Genomic DNA, 24,277 nt, shown 5'->3' on the forward strand with positions numbered 1-24,277 from the left:
ACAGAAATCCCAAAGATTCCTTAAGAAACACAGGGAATCAGTGTGGAAAACAGGGGTATTTATTATTTTCAATTAGATGTTCTAATCACAGTGAGGGCCCATGAGCAGTCTGTACTTACTGCTGGCATCACAGCACAGCATGGGGAGATGTCACGCTAATCTCTGCTTTCCACTCAGGCTTTTGTTGATCTGTTTCACAACCAGATTAACCTTCTTTAGCTAGCATGAAAAAATGTGAAATAAAATACTTACTGGAAGATTATATTACGTATAAACTCATGCTTAACACAAGCTGATGGACAGAGATGAAACCGGACAGTTTACTTCAACATTCAAAACCACAGTATAACCTGAGGGACCAAAAGTACAAAACTGTTCCCAGCCTACTGGTTAATTAAAGATATTCATACTGATGAATAAATAAACCTTAAAATATAATTTTCTGCTTCAAATATAAATTTTTTATTAAAGGACATTTTTCCTTTGCAATATGCGAATTTAGAAAAATTGAATAGGAAACAAACATCAGAATTCACTTAAGTTTAAAATGAGGCAAACAAAGGAGAGGTTTGCTCTTGAATTAAACTTCGCATGTGAAGTTGTAGATGCGGAAAAATAGGTTTTCATCCAGCTCCATCCGATTTACCCTGCTAAAGAACAAAGCCTGATTATAAACCCCTTGGCACCTTTTGAAAGAAGAGGAGTGTTAACCCTTTGCCCCAGCACCGCTGCACGTGGGCAATCGTATCCCACACACACCAGCTCTGACTTCAGCTCTGCACAACTCCTCTTGCCTTCACACGCTCTGTGGCTTCTTACTCCTGTTTTTGTGGGGTATAAAACAACCTCTGCATATGTCAAACCTCATTTAGCAGAAAAATGAAGCATGTCCACTTGTACCACTGCATTAAAAAAGCAATCTCAGTTTACCCCAAACACCACTCTCTAACTGAATGACTTTCTTATTCCCGGCTTCATTCAAGGAAATGAGGTTTGACTGTTGAGTACTCATCTAAATCAGCAGAGCTTATAGAAGTGCTTTGGGATTGCAGTGAATGAAAGGAACATTCTTATTTCTGATAATGGGAAACAGTTTTTGTTGAATTATATAGTTACAGCTCTAAATTTTCAGTACTTAGATTATTAGGAATTCAGAAAGAATACTGATTGCCAACAGAAGTTTGTGCAGAGTGAGATTCTCTGAGTGATTTTGGGTTGTTTGGTTTTTTTTTTTGATATTGGTTTTCTCACTGTACTTTCTAACAAGAAACTCTACAGCAGTTGTGTGATGTGATGTGATGCGGGTAACACATTACAGGGCCACCAGAACATACCCAATTGTATGCCAGGATCTCCACGGCGGGGACTAGCACTAGAGCAACATTTTGGTCAGCATTCCTTGCTTTATAGGCAAACTGTCAATACTGAAATGCCTAAAAATGCAGCTAATGAAGGCATTCCAGTCTATCTGGGTCACAGAAGGGTGCTCATTTTTATAGGTTTGTTTTGCAAGACAAAATATGTAAAACTAAAGAGGAATGAAAGGAAAACAGAAAAGAACCCAGATCCTTCACATTTTTAGACTGATTTCTAGTTGGACAATCCATCAAACCATAATATTTTTATTAGGTTTTGCATCAGGACCATAGAAGCCCTTAAGAATTCACAAGACAGATGCTCTTTCAGGTGGGATTCAAGATTAAATGATCTGAAAAGTCATTCTTATGGTATTGTAGTGACTGCACAGCCATAACAACCTCTCAAGAATTTTAGTACAACATTAAGATAAATATTGAGGTCCTGGCTATAGTGAACTTAATATCAAAAATAACCAAGGGAGACAAGCAGGGTAAGCAGAGGCTCTCCTTCCCTGAAGCCCACATGCCTAAATATTACTACACAAAACAAAATCAAACCCATGAAAACAGTATTCTGGAGTTCACAATATGAATTACAAATAAAATATGCAGCCGATCCTAGCCTAACCTTACGAGAAACGTTCCCTCTGAAGACTCTTGGTCATATGTTCTCAATCTCTGCCTCTTGGACAAAAGTAGTGTGAGGAGAAAAAGAACTGTTAAAAACAAGAAGTTTTGCTGAGGGAAAAAAGAACCTTACTATTGAAAAGTCAGAGGCTGTGAATAACAGAAGGAGACATAATGAGAATGCATTTCTAGCTGACCTACCAAACACAGTCAGTCTTCAAAGGCAGAACTGCATCCGTGGTGAAACACCACCAACCTACCTGAACAGAGTCAGGCAAAGCCTTAAGTACCTGTGCAAGATTTTCAGTCTTTGAGTTATAATTACTTTTAGGATTTCTTATTGTTATGTTGATATGTTATTGTTACGATAAACCTCTGTAGGGACATGCTCTTCACACTTGGCACAGAACCTCACAGCCTTTTCACAGTCACAAGCATTTCCTAGAAGGGAAATAATTCCTGAATTACTCTGCCTGGGAATGACTTATTTGTAAGTGACACACCCTGCGATGTCTAGAAAACACATAAAACATTCCTGAAGACATTTCCTCCCTGGGCAAGGACATAAATCCTCCAAAAAGGGAAGACGGATGGGAATTACTCATAGGAATAACCTGGCTCAGTGTTGAAGTCTCTTTTCTTTGAAGTATAAACACAGTGTGACACGGCTTAGACTAATGTAAACACTGGCGAAACACTAACATCTTGAGGGACATGCAGTCTTAACATCTGAACGCAGCAGACCTCACTATGCTGCTCTCCTTACCTATTTTAATTGATTTGTACAATCCCCATTCCACACTGGTGAAGTGGATTTCATTTCCTTGAAATCTAGTGAATGCTACCTCACGGCTTGATAACGCCTTTACAACCACTTTTTAGCAGAAGAAACTTGCTACTGGCTAAAGGAAACCTCTCCTGAACTCAATTTCATCTTGTACCTGAGCTGAAAAATGCAAAGAGAGGAGAATTCTTAGTTGCACCATAAACCAAAGATAGATTCCTTATAGTTTAAAGGCATGTGCGCTCCCCTTGAAAGCAGAAGATGCTCAGGATGCACGAGGAAAGCCAAGTAAGAGTACAGCTCTCTGAAGAAGACAGGAAAGCCAATATGGCCAATATGTATATAGCAAGAGAGTGCTTTGCAGTGGCAGCATTGCCATCCCAGCTTTCTCACTGTCATTTCTAAGTGATAAATTATTATTAAGCAGCCATGCTAAAATGTACAAGCCTTGCTTTATTTTTAGGCTCTGATTCGGAGGCCAAGCTCTTCAAACATCACCCAGTCTGAGAACCACTATTAAAAAAAGAAACTGAAGAGCAGCCAAATTCTTGGCCTGCTGCAAACATTCTATTCAATAAGCTGTGGTTCGGTTGGCATTGTACTTGTGCGTCAAGAAATATCCTAAAGAGAAGTAGGAATTTACATAAAGCGTAATACTTACCAGGGACATTCCCAAAAATTGGGTGAGCTTAACCCTTCCTTTCATAAAAAAAAATAAGTAAATGTTATTTGAATTCAAAGATGTAGAATTTGTGGCTGTGCCCCACTGATTAATATATTAAATGCATTAGGAGCCATATATTGACAATAACCACACAGCAAGTCTGCTCATAAACAAAATACAAAGCAACAACTCCCCCAGTAAACTGTATTTTCCTAAAGCACACCATTAAGATAAGCAGGCTCTAGCAAATGTGCACCCTTTCCACTCAAGCTTAGCAAAGACGAAAACGTTGCTTTCTTCAAACTGACATAAAGTTTCCTGTAAGTTTCAGTGACAGCTATCAGACTGTTGCAGCCCAGCTTTTTATGGGTGAATCCCAAACTGAGGTATTGCCACAAATGGCTGGACAAAAGAGGCAGAAGGAACAAAAATGGATAGCTCAGAAGAATTGGTCACATTCAAAAAAAAAAAAAATTAAAATCATAAATTCATTGTATAAAATAGGATTTGCAGACTCAAAAGCTTAACTATCACATTTTCAGATAGTAGCATAATCTAAGATAGGTATCTTCCTTATACACTTAAATCTTACTTCTCAGTTTGACAGCAAAGCTTGCCAGAGAGCATCTACCTTCAAACACTCCAGAGCTAAACTCTTACAGCACAGTCCAGTCAAACCATATTCATTCCTAAGGCAGAGAGCAACTTAGAGCTGCACTATTCATAAATACACATTTATTTCTCATTAAAAATGCATAATTACAGCATTTTAAAGCCTTTTCCCCTAGAAAAGTAGTTAAGCAACAGTACAAACAAAATTGTTAGTCTTCTGCAAATACAGTTTTCATTACACTGAACAGAAAACACCAGCAAAAGGCTAATACTTGCAGTTATGGAATTTTTCTTTTTTTAAATATTTTCCATTTTTTGTTATAAACACCATAGCAAATAAAAAAAGCTGTTTAAACAGTGAAAAATATTTGAGCTCTTGATCTATATGTGGTAAAGCAAGTATTGCAAGGCAGCAATACACTAGAGATATCTGCAGACATTCAAATGGTGTATTTCACAGAAGAAATGAACAGGATGAAACACTGATTTAGTCTCACAGTTTTGATTCATTAGATTTCTTTCTTTCTAAAAGACTTTTCCCCCTCTTTAAGTGTACCTAAGGGCAGGCCATTCATTTTTTCTGAAGGCCAGATTCTCAACTGATGCAGTGATGTAGCTCCAATTTAAGTAAATGGGTCTCATTTATTCCAGGTGAGGATGACCAGATCATCAGAACTCTGCAATTCACAGGACATATTCGAGGTGTGACCATTAGTCTAAAGGGCATTTCCATTCTCCTGTCGTTGCACGAAGATGACAGCACTTTACTTCTGGCTGTGGATCACCCACATCTCAGAAGTTAATGCAGCTTTTCACAGTTCTCTTATTGGATTTGGATTGCTCCATGTTCTATCTGCATTTCTGGCTGGATTGCTGATTGAAGAGTATCAGTGCCCTGCAAAAGGAAACATCAGTAAATCAGTACAACAGTGCTTTCCACTGGTGTGGCCAAGGGAACGTGAACATATTATAGCAACACAAAGTTCTTGTGTATACACCAGTGCAAAATCTGTATGGATATCATTTCTATGAGAGAACTGAAATGGGAATACACTTACAAAGGCACCAAAAATAACAAAGAATCCACACGAAGCCCACACAGACTACTGCCCTTCAGGCTGGAAAGAGAAGGCTGAAATAATAAAACCATGATAAAGATCTATAAAATCATTGAGTGGCACAAAGAGAGCAAATAGAAAAAAATCATTCCCTCTCTTCCCAAAAAAAGAACAAGTTCCAAAAGGAAGCAAAATAAAACTCGTGTGTGGCACAACATGCACCAAAGCTGCAGAAGGACTTGTCCCAGCAAGATGCACATGCTGACAGCTTGGGGGTATGGAGTGTTATGGACAGAAGTTCACTAAGGGTGATCATAGAAAAGACAGTAGGATGTTGCTGAGTGACAGAACTATTGTAGGTAAGGTGAGTAAAATTACCTGCTTGGCCTGTGCTTTCAATTTCACCAGCTGGTGCAGGATATGGTCTAAAACTGCTGTCTTTACCCACTGCAGTCTTTCTCTATTTTGTGTAAAATGAGAGTAGTGCTACTATAGAGAACTTCTTTCTTAAATAAATTTCATCCTACTGGCCTGATTCTATTCACTTTCCAAGCAGAAACAGTTCTCCGTGAAGGAATTTAAAGCAAATACAGTTGACTTCAGCTCTCAGAGGAAGTCTCCTTAAAAATCACATTACTGCCTACCAGAAGTCTGACAAGGCCGTGAAAGGATAATCCCATAGTGAACTGTCTTTTCAGCCAAGTTAGTTGGAGTAAGGAGAACGAGATTATGACACAAACTCCATCCTTAGAGCTGTAAGATGAATAGCATTTAAGAGCAGCTGTATTGGCTTGGATAAAGCCCATCACACCCAATAAGCCTTCCCCTGATAGCAACCAGTATCAGAAGCATAGATAAACTACAGGGAAAGGGCAAGCATTTAATGATATTTTCCCGTTCACTCCCACAGATTCCAGAGATCTGCCCTTGATGGATTTTCCCTCCATAAAAACATCTAATAGATGCTTTATGTAACGCCTTGAATACAGAATAATTTCTGTGGCAGGAATTCCACTCTGGAAAAGTCTTACTTGAAGCCCTGCTTTATAGCCTCAGCCTAGGATCTGCAGGATGATCTACAATAACACAAGGGTGGAAACTCAACAAGTCTTCCCATCCTTTAGGTCTCACTCTACAGTCCCACCTTACTTATGCAAATGAAAACACTGGAGTTTCAAAATTATAACGCACTGCTCCTAAATTAATGTTTTGTTGTCAAATTATTTCCTTTCAGTTCCCTACCTGGTTGCCAGGAATTGAAAACAGGTACCAGTTTTTTTTCCTGTTCAACTTTAAAAGTTATCTGGTATTTACTTAATTGTGCAATAAATTAGTGCCAAAGTGATGAATAATTCTACCAGATTACTAAATTTGATAGTAATTCAAGTGACCAAAGTTTTCTTTCCCATTAGAGGAAAATTACTGAAATATTGTAATTATTAAATAATGATGACAACAGTAATGCTGCATATTTATCCAACATTCAGACTAGAAGACTGACCAAAGCGATTAGAAACATGCTTTGGATTGGGAATTATGGTGGGTTTTTTTTCCCAAATCTAACAACATTTACTATCAGCATATGAATTTCAGCATAGAATTAATCCAAATTTCTAAATTTTGCAAGCTGCTGTAAGTAAGAAGGCTATCGAGACATGAAAGCAAGCTTCAGCTGTGTTCAGAGAACGGATTTGTTTCAAATACCCTCACTCCAATCTTCAGCTTCCAAGTGCAACTGCTTCCAAAGGCACGGCTTTCAAGAAGGAAGGTCAGAAAACCGGTACTTTAAATAAGCTCACACTTTGGGTGTTTCAAACATGGAATTTGCATAGACCATAGCACCTCCACTTCCATAAGCTTTGACTGATAAAAAAGAGGCCTTGGGTGATATGGTTTAGTGTGAGGTGTCCCTCCCCATGGAAGAGGGGTTGGAACTAGATGATCTTAAGGTCCTTTCCAACCCTAACTATTCTATGATTCTATGATTCTAAGATACAAAATCTTTGAGAACATCTCAGTACCTTGACATAACCATATGAAAACAGATGGGGTCCTAGTGGACGACAGGATGACCATGAGCCAACACTGTGCCCTTGTGGCTAAGAAGGCCAATGGCATCCTGGGATGTATTAGAAGTGCGGTGATTAGTAGGTCGAGAGAGGTCCTCCTTCCCCTCTACTCTGCCCTGGTGAGACCCCATCTGGAATATTGTGTCCAGTTCTGGGCCCCTCAGTTCAAGAAGGACAGGGAGCTGCTGGAGAGAGTCCAGCACAGGGCAACCAAGATGATTAAGGGAGTGGAGCATCTCCCTTATGAGGAAAGACTGAGGGAGCTGGGTCTTTATAGTTTAGAGAAGAGGAGACTGAGGGGTGACCTTATTAGTGTCTATAGATATATAAAGGGGGAATGTCACGAGGATGGAGCCAGGCTCTACTCAGTGGCAAACAATGATAGGACAAGGGGTAATGGGTGCAAACTGGAACACAAGAGGTTCCGCTTAAACTTGAGAAGAAACTTCTTCTCAGTGAGGGTGACGGAACACTGGAACAGGCTGCCCAGGGAGGTTGTGGAGTCTCCTTCCCTGGAGGCATTCAAAACCCGCCTGGACACATTCCTGTGTAACATTATCTAGGTGTTCCTGCTCTGGCAGGGGGATTGGACTAGATGATCTTTTGAGGTCCCTTCCAATCTCCAGCATACTGTGATACTGTGTGATACTGTGTGAAAGTGTCATTACAGCCTCACTGAGACGGTTTTCCCTTCAGGTGAGATCTTTCCTTTCAGATAAGACATCTTTCTAAAATGATGCAGATCAATACCCATACTTTTAGCCCCTGCAACGGTATTGAACTATTTACATAACTCAGAATAATGCAACTATCATCTCAATATGTGTAACTTCAGCCCTCAAAAAAGCTATTGAACTATTCACGTAACCCAGAGTAACGCAAGTACCAAGTTGATTTCTCCAATTCATTAACAGATCCTTAGTTTTCAGTTTGTGTAAACTGAGGAAATATTTATGGCAAACTTTTCACCTTGTCTGTTTTTCCTTTCACAGTCTTCTTATTTCACTTTCTTTTTCTGCTTCTCTTCAGCTTTGTATAAATCCCTGTGGCTAACCGCAATATTAAAACCTAACACAGTGCGAAGTGTTCCTGAAGAGAAAAGCGACTCCTCTGATGGCTGCCAGTTGCATGGAAGATAGATGCCAATGAACTGTGCTTCGTAACCTCCTGTCCCCCTGACAGAGGTGCTAGCAGAGAAGGGAGGACAGGCACGAGAAACAGACCCAAGAGAAAGTCCATGGGAGGGAAATACGAGAGCTTCCCAGGCCTAGAGTGAGGACAGCAGCATGAGAAACACCTCTCACTATCTGATGCATATATGCTTTATTAACTGCATGGGACCAGCAGTACTCAAGGATTTGTAAGAAATAAGGCATGATCCCTCTAAGCAACAGCCTTCTTGTCCAGGGTGCTATTACAAATGACATATGGAGACTGTTAACATAGAGGTTAATCTAGAAAAGATGGAAAATGCCTACCTGGGGCCCATCTATGTGAAAAGACCAGCATACAGAAAGCTAGAGTGTAATCTTACAGCACAGCATGCTCACACACCAGTTAGGCTGACCAGGGAGCATCATTATTCTGAAAAGCTGTTTGTAGAATCCAGGTGAGGAGCAGCTCCAGCTCCCCTCCTAGCACCAGCTGGTGCAGACAGCACGTCATTAACACACCTGTACACAACACAGCTACTGGGACACTGATGTGCTTTGATTTCATATACTGAACTGATCTGCAGACTGCATTGTTCAGGGAAGAAGCACTGAGCACTTCAGCTTTGTGCACACAAAGTCTGGATGTAATTCCCTTGATTTCTTGTGCAATTTTTTATTTCCACCTCAAGAGACTCAATATCCAACATAAACATTTATAGCCAGATCACATTTTACTAAACTGTGGAGGTATCAGACAAAAATCCACACTAATATTTGCTGCTAAGGATACCATTATATCTTGGCTAGCAAGCAACAGCTTATTCTTCACAACCACTTGACATTCTCTAGTAAAGAAGCCCACTAAGTGGGGTTCAGAGAAGAATGTGTAACCAGCTTCAGAAAACATAACTGTATTGTCAGCACTTTTGTGTTGTCACCAGTCATAGCTTCAAGATGATGAGGGGCTTTTTCTTGACTCAGATACATGAGAGCTCTTAAAAGGGAAAACAAAAAGTAACTCTTCCACCATAAGTGAGAAGATCAAGTATTCACTTACAATTGCTAATATTCCGGCTTCTAAGGGAAATCCAGGCTGTTGATGAAAATAACTGGAAAACTGCTGTCAGAAAGGGAATAATATTTTTAAGAGAAACCTCAGTCTGAAAAATACTTTTTGGGTAGGTTCCTAGCAAGTTTGCCTTGTCCTTTAACATGGCTCTCAGCCTTCAAGGATGCAGAAAAACAATGATGACCAAAATAACTATTCTCTAGAGGCATTGAGCAAGAGAATTGAAGCAGCAATAGTCAAAGCCCATTTATACCTTTAACAAAATGATGTTTCTTATTATAGACAGTTTAGGTTGGATTTCTTTACTGTTTGTAAATTGGATCATAAACTCATTGGTATCACGGTATTTGTGGGTAGATTTACAGTTCACAAGACAGGTTTCAATCAAGTTAAGTGTATTCAAATGGAGAAAAGACAACATATACATACTTGATTAGTTGCAGAGTGGTCTGTCACTGGTGTCAGCTGCACATACTGGACTTGGATATCACTCCCTTGGAGTGGGGACCCATCAACACCCCCTGAGGCAGGCTCAGCAGAAGCAACAGCTATCAGCTGAGCACCCTGCAACACCTGCATAGAAAGCAATGGAGAAAGCAGCTTGTGAACAACCACAACCAGAAATGTGTGAAGAACCGCCTAATTTAAACCAGATGCAAAATCAAAACCCGCTACACAGAAACACAAGAAAACTTGCCTATCTGTAACAGTTGCTTTAAATCATGTGGGTTTCTGAGAGGACATGGTATGCACATGGAAAGATTCCCATATTATATGCTCACCACATTTTGCCTTATGAGATTCATAAATTCTGTTTATGATTATTGCAATGACTAACTGGGACAGATTGTGCAGGTTGCACTAAGAATGTGACACTATCAATAGCACACAGCAGCATCACTGAGTAATGCTTTTACTGCCACAGAAATACGCACAGAATCAAGATACTCTTTCTCACAGCTGAAGGTATTTAACTTGTGACCATTTACTTCAGTAATGTTTATATTCCTATCATATATGAAGGAGATATAAGAATTACTTCTAATTAATGCTTACTCTAAATACATCTGACTGGTGAAGACTGTAAGTCTGGCATAGGCTTTAAACATCAAAGAACAGCCCATCCATCTTAAAGTGCTTGCTTAAAAGTGTTCTTGTGATTAGACTAATTTAAATTTACTTCTTGAACCACAAATCACAATAAAATACATGTATGCATTTTAGGGCACAACGACAAGCCCCTTCAGCTCAAATCTACATATTCCATTTTAATTTCTACAGCCTGCAAATGATGTATTTTTAAAATAAGGCATTTGAATCACAGTGAACAAAAGACATCTTTCAAACGAAAGAGACAGAACAAAGAAGAAAACTAGCATTCTTAACAAGGGTTTTTGCTAACAAAGTATGATTTCTCAGCTGATCTGCGGGTGGGTGGCCATGAAGGAGTGGGTAGACCAGAAATGCTCTAGGGAGTGTGGGAGGCAAAAAGAGGTCACCTCCATAAACGACCTTTAGGGGTGTTGTCAGGGTTTTATAGAGATCTTGGGTGTTCTGAAATACAGGCAGCATCAAGCTGCAGAAGGATGCTACATTTTGTTTTTATAGGAGTAAGCAAAATTCTCTCATCCTACGATATTTGTTTTGGAATTATACAACACATACTGCTGGAAACACATTACAGTCTGCCCCATTGATTACCTGCAGGTCTTCAATATATTTTTTCTCTTTTATTTCTGAATTACAAACTTCAGAACAACTGTAAGTGACTGAACAAGCCCATCATTCTCACATAGAAAGTGTTTCACAATAAAGAAGCCTAAACTTTATAACGGTACTGGTTTCCCTGCTTTATTGTATGTTCTCAACTGCACACCTTCTAATCCACTTCAGAACTCCCTTTTATAGGATACACTCTGGAGAAGCAAAAATAACCCAGTATGTGCAGGAGCTGGGTAGCAGAGCCTTTTGCAAATGGGGCAGGTGCAAATACATGGCTTTTCTTTGGCTGTTCACTTGACTTCCAAACCAACACTTTAACTTTGTAATTTTTACCTGCCCTTGACCTTAAAATAAAGGAGTTGCACCAAAAAAACACACAATCCGCCCTGAAAATGAACTTCTCTTCCCAATTCCGCTGGGCTTCTCTAACATCCTGCTTTACTGGTCCAACACAGGTAACAGAATATGGTTGAACGGAAAAATAATAAACTTCAATTCTAACAAAGCAGATTAATTCATGCTTTTAACACACACAGAACAAGAAGCTTCAAGTCACCCTTCCTTTTCACTTCAGCACAGAAGCACGGAAGTATCCATCACGGAGTGTTGCTCAGGCTAACTCAGGCTAGTGAGAGTTCAAGCCTAAAAATGATCCTAAAAAAAGAACGCCTTCAAAAATTCACAAGCAGACAAAAAAACCCCAACCAAATGTTGGGTTTTATTTTAGTTTTTCCCCCCTTTTTTAATAATTCAGTGGAGTATTCAGAAAAAGTATATTTGGCCATCTATTATTACTTGCTGTCAGTGGTAACAAGTTGTCTTGACAGTGACAAGATCTGTAGCTCTCCCGGAGCCTGGGCCCACTCTTTACATTGCACAATTATTTCCACTGCAAGCATAAACAACTGCACAGCTGGAACAGGGTTCGCTAAATTCCGCTCTTCTTTCAGCTTGCAGTTACCACCACAGATACATGCTTTTTCCCAAATAGAAAACCCAGTGAAAAACATCTATCAAGAAAAATCAGAACACTTCAGGAAGGGTCTGTAAGATACCGGAGGCTCTCTTGAGGTGTATGTCTTTGAGAATGCTTTGAAGCTACCAATGCTCTCAAGCACATTCTGGGACCTGGCCCCATCCTCACAAGCCTTCATGTCCCAAACCCTGGTGTCTCAAAGATTACCTACCACATTGCATGGTGACCCCAGTGAAGACAATTTGGCTAAATTAAAAAGCAAGCATGAACGAGCCCCTTCTCTATTTTGCCACCTTTTAGAATAAGAAAATGTTCCCTAACACCTTCAGACAGAAACAGAAATGCATTTCTGTTAGTTTTGATTTTGCATAGTCCTAGAAATACCAGAAGGAAAAGTATTTTGTTCAGATGTTTAAGATGAAGTGTGAGCTCTTGGCATGGTTGGTGAATACAGAATCACAGCTTCTGACCAGTTTTTCTTTAAAGCTCTATAAGCTTTCAATGAGAGGTATCAGAGCTGACAAGCCTGATAACATGAGCTAAGGGACAGACAGATCCCTCCTACCCAGTCAAAGGATATTTTGCCTACACACAGATGTTCTCTGTCCCTCCTTACAGCAGCATTAACACAACCCCAGGCTCCCTGAGAACTGCAGCACAAACACGAACAAAGCCACCAGCATCCCATGGACCTGAATCTTTGCCTTTGTTGGCTTTTTTTTTTTCCTTCCCCCCTTTTTTCCTTCTGTCATTCTCTCTTTAAAGTCTTGATGATTCAGGACATGCAGGCTACTGAGTCTGAAGGTCCTCTGTTTCTAATCCCTTCTTCAGTAAGATGCTTTCCATATAAAGCATAATAATAAAATTAGTATTAATAATGAAAGCCAGCTACTTTCTCTGCTCCCTTCCTTTCCATTTAAAGACCATTTTAGTCCATAACTAACAGTTCCCATTTTATATTCAACTGCCAGGGCAGGAAATAAAATTAAAAAATTAAAATGTAATAGGTTTTCCTTCAGGGTCTTCCAAAATTATTCAAGCACAGTTTCCAACCACAGTTCAATTCGTATCACATCCTCTGCTGATTTTACTTATCACTGAAATATTCTTCTAGAAGCCCATAACTCAAAATTTACCTTTAGACCCCAACCTTCAGAAAGAAGTAACTGTTTTGGGATAGCTGACACTTGCTCACCAAAAAAAACCAAACCATTCCTTGGGCTGGTCCTTGCCAGACTGAGCCTTCTAAAACACATTCTTGCTACTGTTGTGAGCTTTTTTATTAATCTAGGCAAGCACATCTATTTGCCTACCTATAAAAAGCTCAAAAATAAGACACATTAGGATTTTGGTGTCTTTTTTCCATCATTTATTCCTATTTCTACTGCAGGAATGCAATAAAAGATGACGTTTCTTTTAAAAAACAAAGTTTTGAGTCACTGAAAGAGCGGCTGTTTACAGAAGGTTCACATCTGAAAATCCTGTAACACTCAGAGTCAGAAAGTAATCATTTCAGCAAATGTGACACAGAAGAAATTAGCTGTGCATAGGAAAAGAGAAAGATCTTGGTGACATGCTCTAGCTAAAACATTAGTTAAACAGACAGTTTGGGCCCCAAAGTGTAAGGATGGTTACGGGGTTACAGGATTCCTAGAAAACAAAAACCTAATACTTGTCTATTATTGTCCTACACTGCCAAAACTACAAGAATATGTTTGAATAGAAGACATTAATACATTCAAATAAAGACATGAATACATTCAAATAGAAGACACAGCTTCTTAAACTGATAGGAAGTTCTGCTGATAAAAATGTTCACTTAAAAAAAGATAACTCCCTGTAGCTGAAGCTTTTCAGTCTTCAAGTTTGTTTCATGCAGCCTGAAGATTAAAAAATCCACTGTATTTCATGCCAACTAAGCATTTATTTAGTGGATTTACAGGCTTATAGATGGCTTCATCTCACTAGTAAACAGACCCTGTATTTAGGTCCAAAACTCAAAACTTTTTAATATCAGAAACTAGTGAGTTCCTTGAAAACATCAGAGGCTTAGGTTAACCAAGGTCTCCATCACCTTGGCATTTACTATGGAATCTGGAACAGGCAATGCAGAATGCCGAAAGAATGGAGACGTATGGAAAAAGAAGCCAAACCAAACCAATATTTTCTTCCATAAGATTGTCTTTTGTAGCTCTGAATTTCACTTGATGAAGCAGAGCAAGACCCAATACTATCAAAACAAGTCCAGAATGGAGGATACTGAAGTACAAAGGAAAATCTGTAACACGATCTATTTGGTTCAATGTAATCAAATTGGTTCAATTTAACCCAGGGCAAGTGCATTGACAAGCTCATACCTGATGGTGGCCGACACAAAGTTATTTTGATGACACTACAGCGCAGTTTCAGTAAAACTGAAGTGTTAATGTGACAAAAGGAGCAGCAGCAAAGAACAGAGTAACCTCGTTGTTCTCAAAGAAGCAGTCATCTTCACGGTAAGATCAAAGAGTATTCATTGAAAACCACAGTAACCCTTACATAGTATTTATCCCATATGTATATAAAGTCAGAATGTACACAGCCTGATGATGTGCTATCTTTCCAAAGAAATAAATTCCCATTTAACCTGCAATTGGTCAGAACAAATACACAGCTGAAAGTATAGACCAAGGATCACCACATACCACTGCATACTTCTTGTGCTCTATCTAAAACAAAGCAATAAGTATTTTGATGGAATTACAAGACAGTTCTAAGGGCTAAGTTTTCTTTTCCAAACTTTTCAAAATATTAACAGCAATAAAAGACTGGAAGTTCCTCTTCCAAAAAGGTAAGGAAGGCAGATGGCTCACAGTGTTGCAGAGATCATCTGCAGCTTTTCTCTCTCAGTACCTAGTAATGAAAAGCATAGAGAGGTGCAAGTAAGCACTTGGAAAATGTAACCCATCCTTTAGATCATTTATTGGCAAGCTTTTCCTAAGCAAAAGCCTCCAGAATAGAAGGTCTCTCTTCTTTTGAGATGCATTTTCATGGCTGCTCTATGTCTGACTTCAAACAACTTAGATCACACTAAAATGAAGCAAAAATCCAAAATATATAGCACTTGCATTGTGCTGAAACAATTACATACCATAATTTCTTATTTTTCAACATGAACTTGTTCTTATCATTTCACCAAGACAGCATCACCACAAGAGAAAGAAAACCCTTTAGGCCATAATGTGTATTCCAATAATGTGTTTCATATCCAGCCACCACAGGGTTTCCAGAAATTCACAGGTTTTTCTATTTTACTGTTACAAAGGGCTGATCATTGTCTAGTTTGTCATACACAGCACAAATTAAAGACCCTTACACACAGCAATTTCCATGAAAGCCACAGCTACTTTTTGAAGTACAACATTTCCTTTCAAGGCCATCCCATCTTTATTGTAAATACTTCAGCTGGCGGAATAACATGGAGAACCTAACATACTGCCCCATCTTGTAAGTCCTCTCATTATACTCTGCAGGAAAAGATTTGGGAGGTGAAAGAGTGTATTTTATCCTATCAAACAGATGACCAAACCTACACCAGTATAATAGAATAATTCTGGAATAACTGTTCTTAGAAAAATACATTACTTTGCATCTAGCTTTATTAAAAGGCAAGTTGAGTCAATCATATCTAGCAATCTAGGTCAGAGTGTAAAAATGACCTGTTACTTTCATTACTTTAATTATACTGCCATTTACGTACCACTAACTATTCATTTTCTTTCATATCTTTGATTAAAATACTGAATAGCATTAGTCAAAGACATTTGTGGGAAAACACCAGAAAATACTAATTGGAAGGCTAAAATTACTTTTTGTAATATATCAACTACATACTTTTGAATAAATGTTAACACCGGCTTCAATCATTTGCTACAGGGGTACAATTCCAAGTCATCAGAACAGCATGTTGCAAATCCAAAGCAAATAAGTATACTGTCAATCAAGCTCACTAAAACAAGCGTGTATTTACTAAATTAATGCTGACTTACATTAAGTATGCTAACATTCTTTAATTCAGTTCTAATTACCTTCTAAACACTTCCTCTAAACCGGGCATATTTACTGAATCAAAAACCACACTCTTTCTCATGTCTGTGCTCAGCAATACCAGATTAAAACATAAAAGGAACTGATGCCAAAGGGAGTATTGAGCTATTAAGTCTCCTCTCCACCTGAGCAAGACACCAGGTATGGACTGTGTTATGCAGAGAAGAAAAGGGAAGAAATAAAGGTGCTGAAAGACCTAGTGGTAATGAAGCAGCTACCAAAGCTGGAATGTAGAGAATCACGTGTCCTTCTGTCAGCCTCTATCACCCAAAGTCAAATTTCTTCACTCACCCGTCCTCAGATACTACAATGTTTTATGATACGGGTTTTGTAGAAAATTACACAGCAAGCTTTAAGGTAACATATTCCCATTAATGTCACAATGCATCTCTGTTAAAATAAAAGCATGTTTGACCTAAGGTAACTGGAAACAATATAAAAAGGATGCACTGCTCTTAAAGATTAGGGTATCATTCTAAAGTTAATGATCTAGCTCATAAGCTTTACTTTGAGTCCTTTCCTTATTCCAACAACTTGTACCTAAATTTGCTATTTATTTCTTACATGAAATGTGCCAATACAAAAATAAATTCAGCATATATAAAAGTCTAATATACAGCAGTTCAGAGAGAGAGGAACTCTCCCTGCTGCGTATTTCTAAGTGTGCTGAATTGAACCGTGCAAAATGTGACCTTAAATCTGTCAAAACTTCATTAACTAACACCCCTACAGAGTCATATAACTGAGAGCACCTCCTTGAAATTCCCCAAACTAAAAGGCATGAAAAGTGAAACTCATTTCAGCTTTGCCGAGGGTGGAAAAATGAAAAGGATAATTCCGGAGTACATTTTTATCAGTCACATTATTTCCTTGCATAACAAACAATAAACCATCTCATCTGCTTTTACTTTGAGTGTATACCACAGCACAGCTCTACTCCGTAATGTCTACTCTGAGATTCCCTTAACGTGCCTGTACAAAACCTGGAGAACAGAGCGAACACAAACTGCAGATATTGTGGTTACTTAAACAAACTTCACAAAAATGTCCATCTTTCTGGCGGCTGCGGTTGGATTGAGCTAGATGAGTGATGGCAAATTGTGGCTTCATGTATTTAAACCATCTGCATCTTCAAAAGCCCTTTCACAACACACCACCTTGCTTACCAACACCTCTGCTGCAGTGATCCCCAAGGAGAGCACAGCTTGGTAAGCCCCAGGAGCAAGCCCCTACCTCTGAAGACTAACTCTATTCAGTAAAGCTATCAATACTTTCCAGCACTATGGCTTTATACAGAGCAGCAGACACCAATGAAATGCTGCAATAGGCCCTGAGGAAAGAAGAATAATAATAATTCAAAAACATTTACAGAAAAATACTCCGCAATCTTTCTGAAGTGTTCACATCTATTTGGTAAATAAATTGGAGAAACATAAGGAGCAGAAAAAGACCAAATTAATACAGTTCATGCTGTCTTTTGTTAAAAAAATACCTGATTTCACCATCACTGTCTCTCTCACCCTTTCCTAAGCACAGTTCAACATACATTTTTCCATGCAAATCCCATGAGGCTCCTGATCTCTCTCTAGGTTAAATGCATCCAGCCTAAATTTAAGTGAACACCTAAGGACAAAGGTGCAGTTGTCAAAAGTATTTCAGACTTTCACTGGGTCAATACATGAGCCCTTACACGAAGAGCTGGGGGTCCCTCAACAGCCTAACAGCTCCTTGGAGAAGTGGCTGGTACTGAACATAAAAGAATAATCAGTGTAATTAAAACTTTATCTGTGCACTATTACGCTGGCTGAAAGGGAAGCAAAGTTAATTACAAAGAAATAAATGCCCAAATCAAGCTTTGTATCATGTGATCTAAATACAATGAGATTATAGGAAATCCTTTATGTAAGTAGTCCACATTCACATTAGCTGGATTTTATTTTAACTCAATATCATAAGTAGACAGACAGTAACATATCTGTTATCAACAGATAACACAGCAAAGAAAGAGGTATTGTCTCAAGATGCGTTGGGGTCACATCCCATGTAAGCCAGGTGGGGTTCTTCCTTTCACTATGAGTAGAGGTGGACCCAGGCTCTGTAAAATAATGTAAAATACACCAAAACAAGAAAAAGACTTCCACTGAAAATACACTTTAAACTAGCTCATGTGCAAGACTTAATTATAATTAGCTGGCAGTTCAACTGCAGATGCAATTTCAGTAAAAATTACTTGGTTACAGAGAGAAGAGTTACCTCATCTGAATTCACCGTATCAAATTAAAGAGTCTCTCTGGAAGTATGAGGCTTGTAAGGCAATCTGTACATACATCTGACTCATCTTTTGTATGAAGATACTCTTAGTAAATTGCTCACCAAGGGAAACGTCTCAAAACAACTTTGTGGTCAATTGATGGCTCTTCTCAGATGTTGCACTTCCCAAACCATAACCTACAGCTTCACTGGAGCTGTCACACAAGAGCTAGTTTGATGCACCTACACCTCATTTAGGGTTCCCTAAGTTGGGCGCTTTGGGTATTTTGTGCCCACCTTCTCTGAAGGCAAAGGTCTGGTTAATAATCTCTTTTCTGCATCTTTTTTTTGGTGAACAAATATTTTACATCATATGAGCTACACGTGCACATGTGGACATGTGGCTGCCAGGCATTCAACCCACCAGAAATTATTTCATATGCCTCAATAACCATTTGGCAAGAAAGAAGAAGAGCACTTCAGCTCAGACTTAACATTCTGTTACAGCTTGCAAAATCTTCTGCGATAATTCACTCTAAGAACAGCAATTATTATTCAAATCTATGCAATTGCAACATTTTGTGATGAAAGGGCTTCCTGTTAGCAGTAAGTATGGTAATAGATGGAACTACTTCCAAAGAAGAAGATTTTTCAAGAGTGGACAATTAAATCTCCCTATCATAATTCACTATTTTGAGCAATACAAAAGAAGCCTTTGGCTTAAATGTTTTTTGTTTTTTTTCCAACAGAACATTAGTTTGGGGCTTTATTCAACATAGAACTAAGTGCTATTAAGAAATGGCTCAATAGTTCAGAGAAAAATACTACAGTGTCAAGGAAGTCTTACTAAACTGTAGCTGCCGAGTGCAAAAGCTCAAGAACAAGTCAGACAGGAGTGACCCCAACTCCCTCTAACTGACCAGCACTGATAAAGGTTATTACAGTGAATAATAAGTAGTGACTCACACAGCATCTGGCTGGTGGGAAATCTTTTGGTGTGACATAACCTCGCCAAGATGGAGAGGATAACTCAGTCCTAAAGGACCGTCTGCCTTTACACTTTCATGTGGCAAGTCCCTGCTAGTCTAATAAATGTAAACACGGCTTTAAATGCCACCCTGCTGGTCTCATCCTCCAGTCTCCAATTCCTGATGGGATTAGTTACACTTAAAACAAAACGTCAAGATAAATGCTGAAGCACTTGCAGCATTTACTATGACATTCTGTTAAAGTCTTCAGGCACTTTCAGCAGAAAAAGCATTCAATCCTTTCATAAAGGATTAAATAACTTAAAACTAAAATTTGGACTCTTAGCGCTGATGAGAGGGTGCATCCCCTCCAGTGAGACTAGTAGCAAATATGCCACTTATAAATAGTAAGACCAGATCACCAAGGATCTACCAGAATCACACACATCTGTTATTTTGCTTTTAAACCAATTTCTCAGTTTCCCTTCGGAACAGTGATTTTACTTTCATTCCAAGAAGAAAAAGACATTTGGGGGGAACTGCAAATGTTTACATCATAACTGGCAGTGATTTTTTTATTTTTTTTTTTTTTAATACTAGAAAAATAACATCTGAAAGTTTGGCTCTTGTTGCCAGAGCAACAAAACACTGCTCCTACCGTACACTGCAGGATCCTATTAAGTTGGAGAAATATGGATGGGGGAAAAAAAAAAGCACATGCGACGATGGCATGAGCCTTTTATACACAGGGGAACAGAAAAGTTCTAGTATTGCAATGCTCAGGAAAAGTCCCAGGGAAAAGAAAATTAATACAGTGCCTCCTTCATTTTAATTATGAAATGATGTAATCAGCTCAATTTATATCAACCAGCTTCAGAAATACATAATGGTTTCAAAAGCAAAGCAGAATAATGGCAGGAACAACTGCTGTGAGGAGTTAAATGTAAGCGTGCCTGAGCTATAAATCAGAAGCTGGAGAAAGTTTTAAGCCAGTACTTATCAATTAAAGAATACTCAAATAAAAAAGCAGTACTTCTGAGATTTACCTGAGTTACATTAATAAGTTCCTTACAGAAACTTGCACAAAAAATAACACTGTAGGCATAATTCATGAAAATATCCCAGGAAGGACAAGAAAAAGTGTAAACTGGACAAAAAGTTAAAGATCAGGTTCAAACACTCTGGTTTTTTTTTTTCCCTTGAATGAATCCATGACCTAAAGGAGGATGCTTTCAGGAAAAGAATCCACAACTTCTAAGTGTCTGTCTTCTGGAGTTCTGTATTTCCACCCAAATCTCAAGATCCACATGAATGATAGGGCACTGCAGGATATACACACAAGGAGTCCTAGTCATATTATAGTGGGGTATATACGTTTGTAAGCAGAATACATACTCCAGAACTTAGACTAGAATTAAACATATGAATATGGCTGGGTTTTAGAATGAAATATATGTGACAAAAACACCTGGACTTCTCTAAATATCAGTACAAAAGGCTACAGGATATCAGTAGGAAGAGAATTAAAATACCCAACTGTATCTCTAATCTTGGCTTTCATCTACTAGCAAAATTCATGTAAAAAGAATTCAAAATAATAGAAGCTCTAGCTGCTCCATTTACATTATTCACACTAAAAAAGACAGTGCTGCTGTGAACTGAGAAGTGTGTTCCAATGATCACTAAAACTAAAAGCAGATGTAATGCATAAGATATATATCATGTTCCACCTCAGAAAATCCAATGTTTCATGTCAAAAGCATTTGCAGACAATAGTTCTCAAACAAAAGCAATTACGAGAAATGATTGAGTTTTTTCATTGAAGTGGATGTTATTACATATATACGCTCATTTTTAAAACTATCGTGGTTTTGACAAATTTACTAACATTAGACTAATGTCAATGCCTATCCTCTGAATTCCATCGAGTCCAGAGGTAAAACAGCAGTTGTACATCCTTCTCTCCACATGAAGCTGCTCTCCCAGAAGCCTGTGCAGTGATGGAACAGCACACACGCCTCCCCTTTCTTCAAAGCAATGAGTGGACAAGTATTTCTAATAGCCCAAAGAAGAGCTCAGTCCTTCTTTGACACCAGCTTTTGCAATGATGCAAACAGGCTTTTTATAATATAAAGTCATAAAATGAATGAATCTGAGTGTCAGTTTCTTTGACTGAGTCGTGTACTACATGTTACAATGCTGTAGATGACATTTTCCCAATTTTGCTAATGAATTCCTAGTTATTGAATTAATTTCCTTCTTTATTTATTTTTCTCAAGTTGGAGACAGTAACCTGACGTTTAAGAATTATACAAATTCTTAAAAATGTGAACTGCCAGGTACATGCCACACGGAGAACACAAGTAACATAACTTTTCTGGTAGTGATTTTCAAAATCTATTTTTTGCTTCCGTTTCTTAGCCTATTGAATGAAGTTCTGCATGGGAAAGCATTTTCAGCAAAACTAGTATTACAGAACAAAACTGCTGTTTTAATTTTGAACCAAGAAGACTAAGAGATTGTTTATATGCCTTACGTCCTGAATTGCTTAGAAAATGGCACCAAATCATTTTGAACACATTAGGTAACACATACACCCTGTTCTGCTATAAATTAATGAAATCTCTTTGCTTTGAGGGTGGGAAACAATTGGCACAGATTACTGTCTGCTCTCCCTGTGAATTAAACTCCAACCACATGTCTATTGTCAGGGCAACTTTACCCATCCAGAGCAGCAATCTCCATGGTTCTCCAAGGTTTTGTGCACTTACTTGTGTTCATTTTCCACTTCAGTGAAAAGCAGGGCAGACAATGACTTTGGGATGTAATTACAGGAACCGTCTACTGGTAACGCAGTCTCTGAATCCTTTATTACTTTGCTCTAGAGCTGAAAGTTCCACCTATGTGGAGCTTCCAGATTATTAATGGCCTGTGGTTGAACTTAAATCAAGGTCTCCCCATACAGCAATGTGTTTTGCTACCAGCTGAGCCTCCAGGCCAGCCAAAGGTCTTTACTTTCTGAAGCTATATCCAGATATCATTTGCATACACGTTAAACTTTCCAATCACCATTTGGATTTTTTAAAATGCATTTTTGAACAACTCTCAATTTTGTAGTTTTTGGGGTTTGGTTTTTTTGTTGTTTTTTTTTTTTTAAGCAAGAGAAAAGAGAGAGGAATACTGAGTGTGAATTTGAAGCAGACTTCAATGAAAGCCCTGGACCCAAAACTATTGTTTTCTTAGAGTACACATCTGGTTTTCCCCAAAATACTGCCAGTTCTGTAACTCAGTTTAATACCCAGCTGGGATAATGTAAAACTAGCATATAACCTAAAATAAATGCTAGAAGCACATATTTTTGTACAGTAATACATGTACACATCAAGTTCAACTTGACTAATTTTCTACCCACATACCAAAAACTTTGCATCGATGAAGGAGGAAGGAGGGGGGGGATCACACCCCAAACCAGGCACCCTGCATGTGTGTGGCCACACAATTGGAAACTAGAACTAAAGCTCATCAGAGCGGCATAAAATCTTCCTTTTAGAAGGTTAGAATTACTTATTTTTACAACCAAAGCAGAAGTTTTTAAAGCAAAGACGTGTAAAATGTGGGTTTCTCACAACATCAGAAAGGAATCATCAAAGCCTCTAACACTAGCATGTACAAGAATGTTCCCCAGGCTGCTGACAACTTTCTCCCTGACCAACTCGAAACCTTCTTCTTTCTAGTCCATGGGAAGTACGAAAGTCTGGTAATGAAAGTTTTTAATTCTGAGGAAACTAAGGCTATTGGAATGCGCCGAGGAAACTGCTGAACTAAGCAAGCTGAAGCTGCAGAATGCTATGTCAAATAATCATATTTTGGCAACTTGGATGGCCAAAACATAAATCAAAAGTCATGCAACAATAAAAGTGACAACCTGATAATGTTATGCTGAAGGCTGCTAAGAGGTAAGCACGAAGCAAGGACCACAGTGAGCTCAGCTTGAAATGTTACTGAAGGAGCTTAAAGAAGTGTCAGGGAAAGTTATCCCCTCTTCCAGCCTATTAATGCATGAATTATTTTGACTTAGATTATCAGATTTTTATTCACACAATAACTTTACATCCTACAGTCTGAGCCTATGGCTGGCTGTTCTTACAGAGATGAATAAAAGCTTAAGATGGATTTAGCATTTTTAGGAATAAAAGCCCCCCACATTTGGACTTGATCAGATCTGGTCCTGATACAAATTACAGCACTTACAAACCAGACTTTCAGCCCTTGCATGGTTTCTGAGACTGCCTTGGGAGTGTAAAATGCCAAGATGCTATTAATATAAAGATTCCATAGTGCATGTGCTCATAAAAAGCAATTTTTTTCATATCTAATATAGAACATGCTGCCTTTTTTTTTTAATTCAACATATTATAACTTGAGCAAAACAAGACCATTAAGACAGGAACCCTGCACAACCCTGCTGCCGTGTACCAACCCGTGAGACTATTTACACTTACTAAATTACTCCAACTGAAGAACTCAGGCAGAGTTGGGCCCTAAATTCACAGCTCATAAGGGTATTATGGAAATATTTCTCTCAGAAAAAAATTTATGATTTCTTTCTGAACAGTAAGATCTTACAAACCTGTTCTCCTCCTGGTACTGACATTTTCCTCTAGAAAAACCTCTGGCTCTACCTTGCTGTAATTGTTAGAGTTGAAGCTCAAGGTCTCCAAACTGTATATTACAGAAGTTATTTTGCTCCCTCCATGAAATTTAAGTTTCACACTTTTGGGTGCTTTTTGAGAAGAAGAGGGGGGATATGGTATTTAAGGGGAAGGAGATAATAAGTGGTACATAAGCATTTGTCATGGCAAGAAGATAAAAGCACAGGA

General features: G+C 38.5%; 1 protein-coding gene and 1 long non-coding RNA gene across 8 annotated transcripts in view; both read right to left on the reverse strand.

Annotated features, from left to right (window-relative positions):
- Positions 1–435: 435 nt before the first annotated feature.
- LOC134166245 (uncharacterized) lies at positions 436–2,838 on the reverse strand. The gene is made up of 2 exons (XR_009965811.1): positions 1,987–2,838; positions 436–650 (listed from the first exon to the last, which is right to left on the reverse strand). It is a non-coding gene; the product is annotated as an uncharacterized LOC134166245 (long non-coding RNA).
- Positions 2,839–4,153: 1,315 nt separating this feature from the next.
- BANP (BTG3 associated nuclear protein) overlaps positions 4,154–24,277 on the reverse strand; it is a 138,722-nt gene continuing 118,598 nt past the window's right edge. For 3 of the 7 annotated variants that reach the window (XM_062623711.1, XM_062623709.1, XM_062623710.1), the window contains 2 exons: positions 9,825–9,968; positions 4,154–4,940 (listed from right to left, as the gene is read on the reverse strand). In XM_062623711.1, coding sequence (XP_062479695.1) covers positions 4,869–4,940; positions 9,825–9,968 — 216 coding nt within the window. In that variant the 3' untranslated portion in view covers positions 4,154–4,868. Of the gene's footprint in view, positions 4,941–4,965; positions 5,564–8,876; positions 9,447–9,824; positions 9,969–24,277 lie in introns of those variants that run through there. The other 4 variants (XM_062623707.1, XM_062623705.1, XM_062623706.1 and 1 more) reach the window with 4 other exon arrangements.

This window comes from Pezoporus occidentalis, unplaced genomic scaffold, assembly GCF_034315485.1.
Source record: "Pezoporus occidentalis ecotype Australia unplaced genomic scaffold, CSIRO_AGI_Poc_V1 ctg258, whole genome shotgun sequence".
Lineage (NCBI taxonomy): Eukaryota > Metazoa > Chordata > Aves > Psittaciformes > Psittacidae > Pezoporus > Pezoporus occidentalis.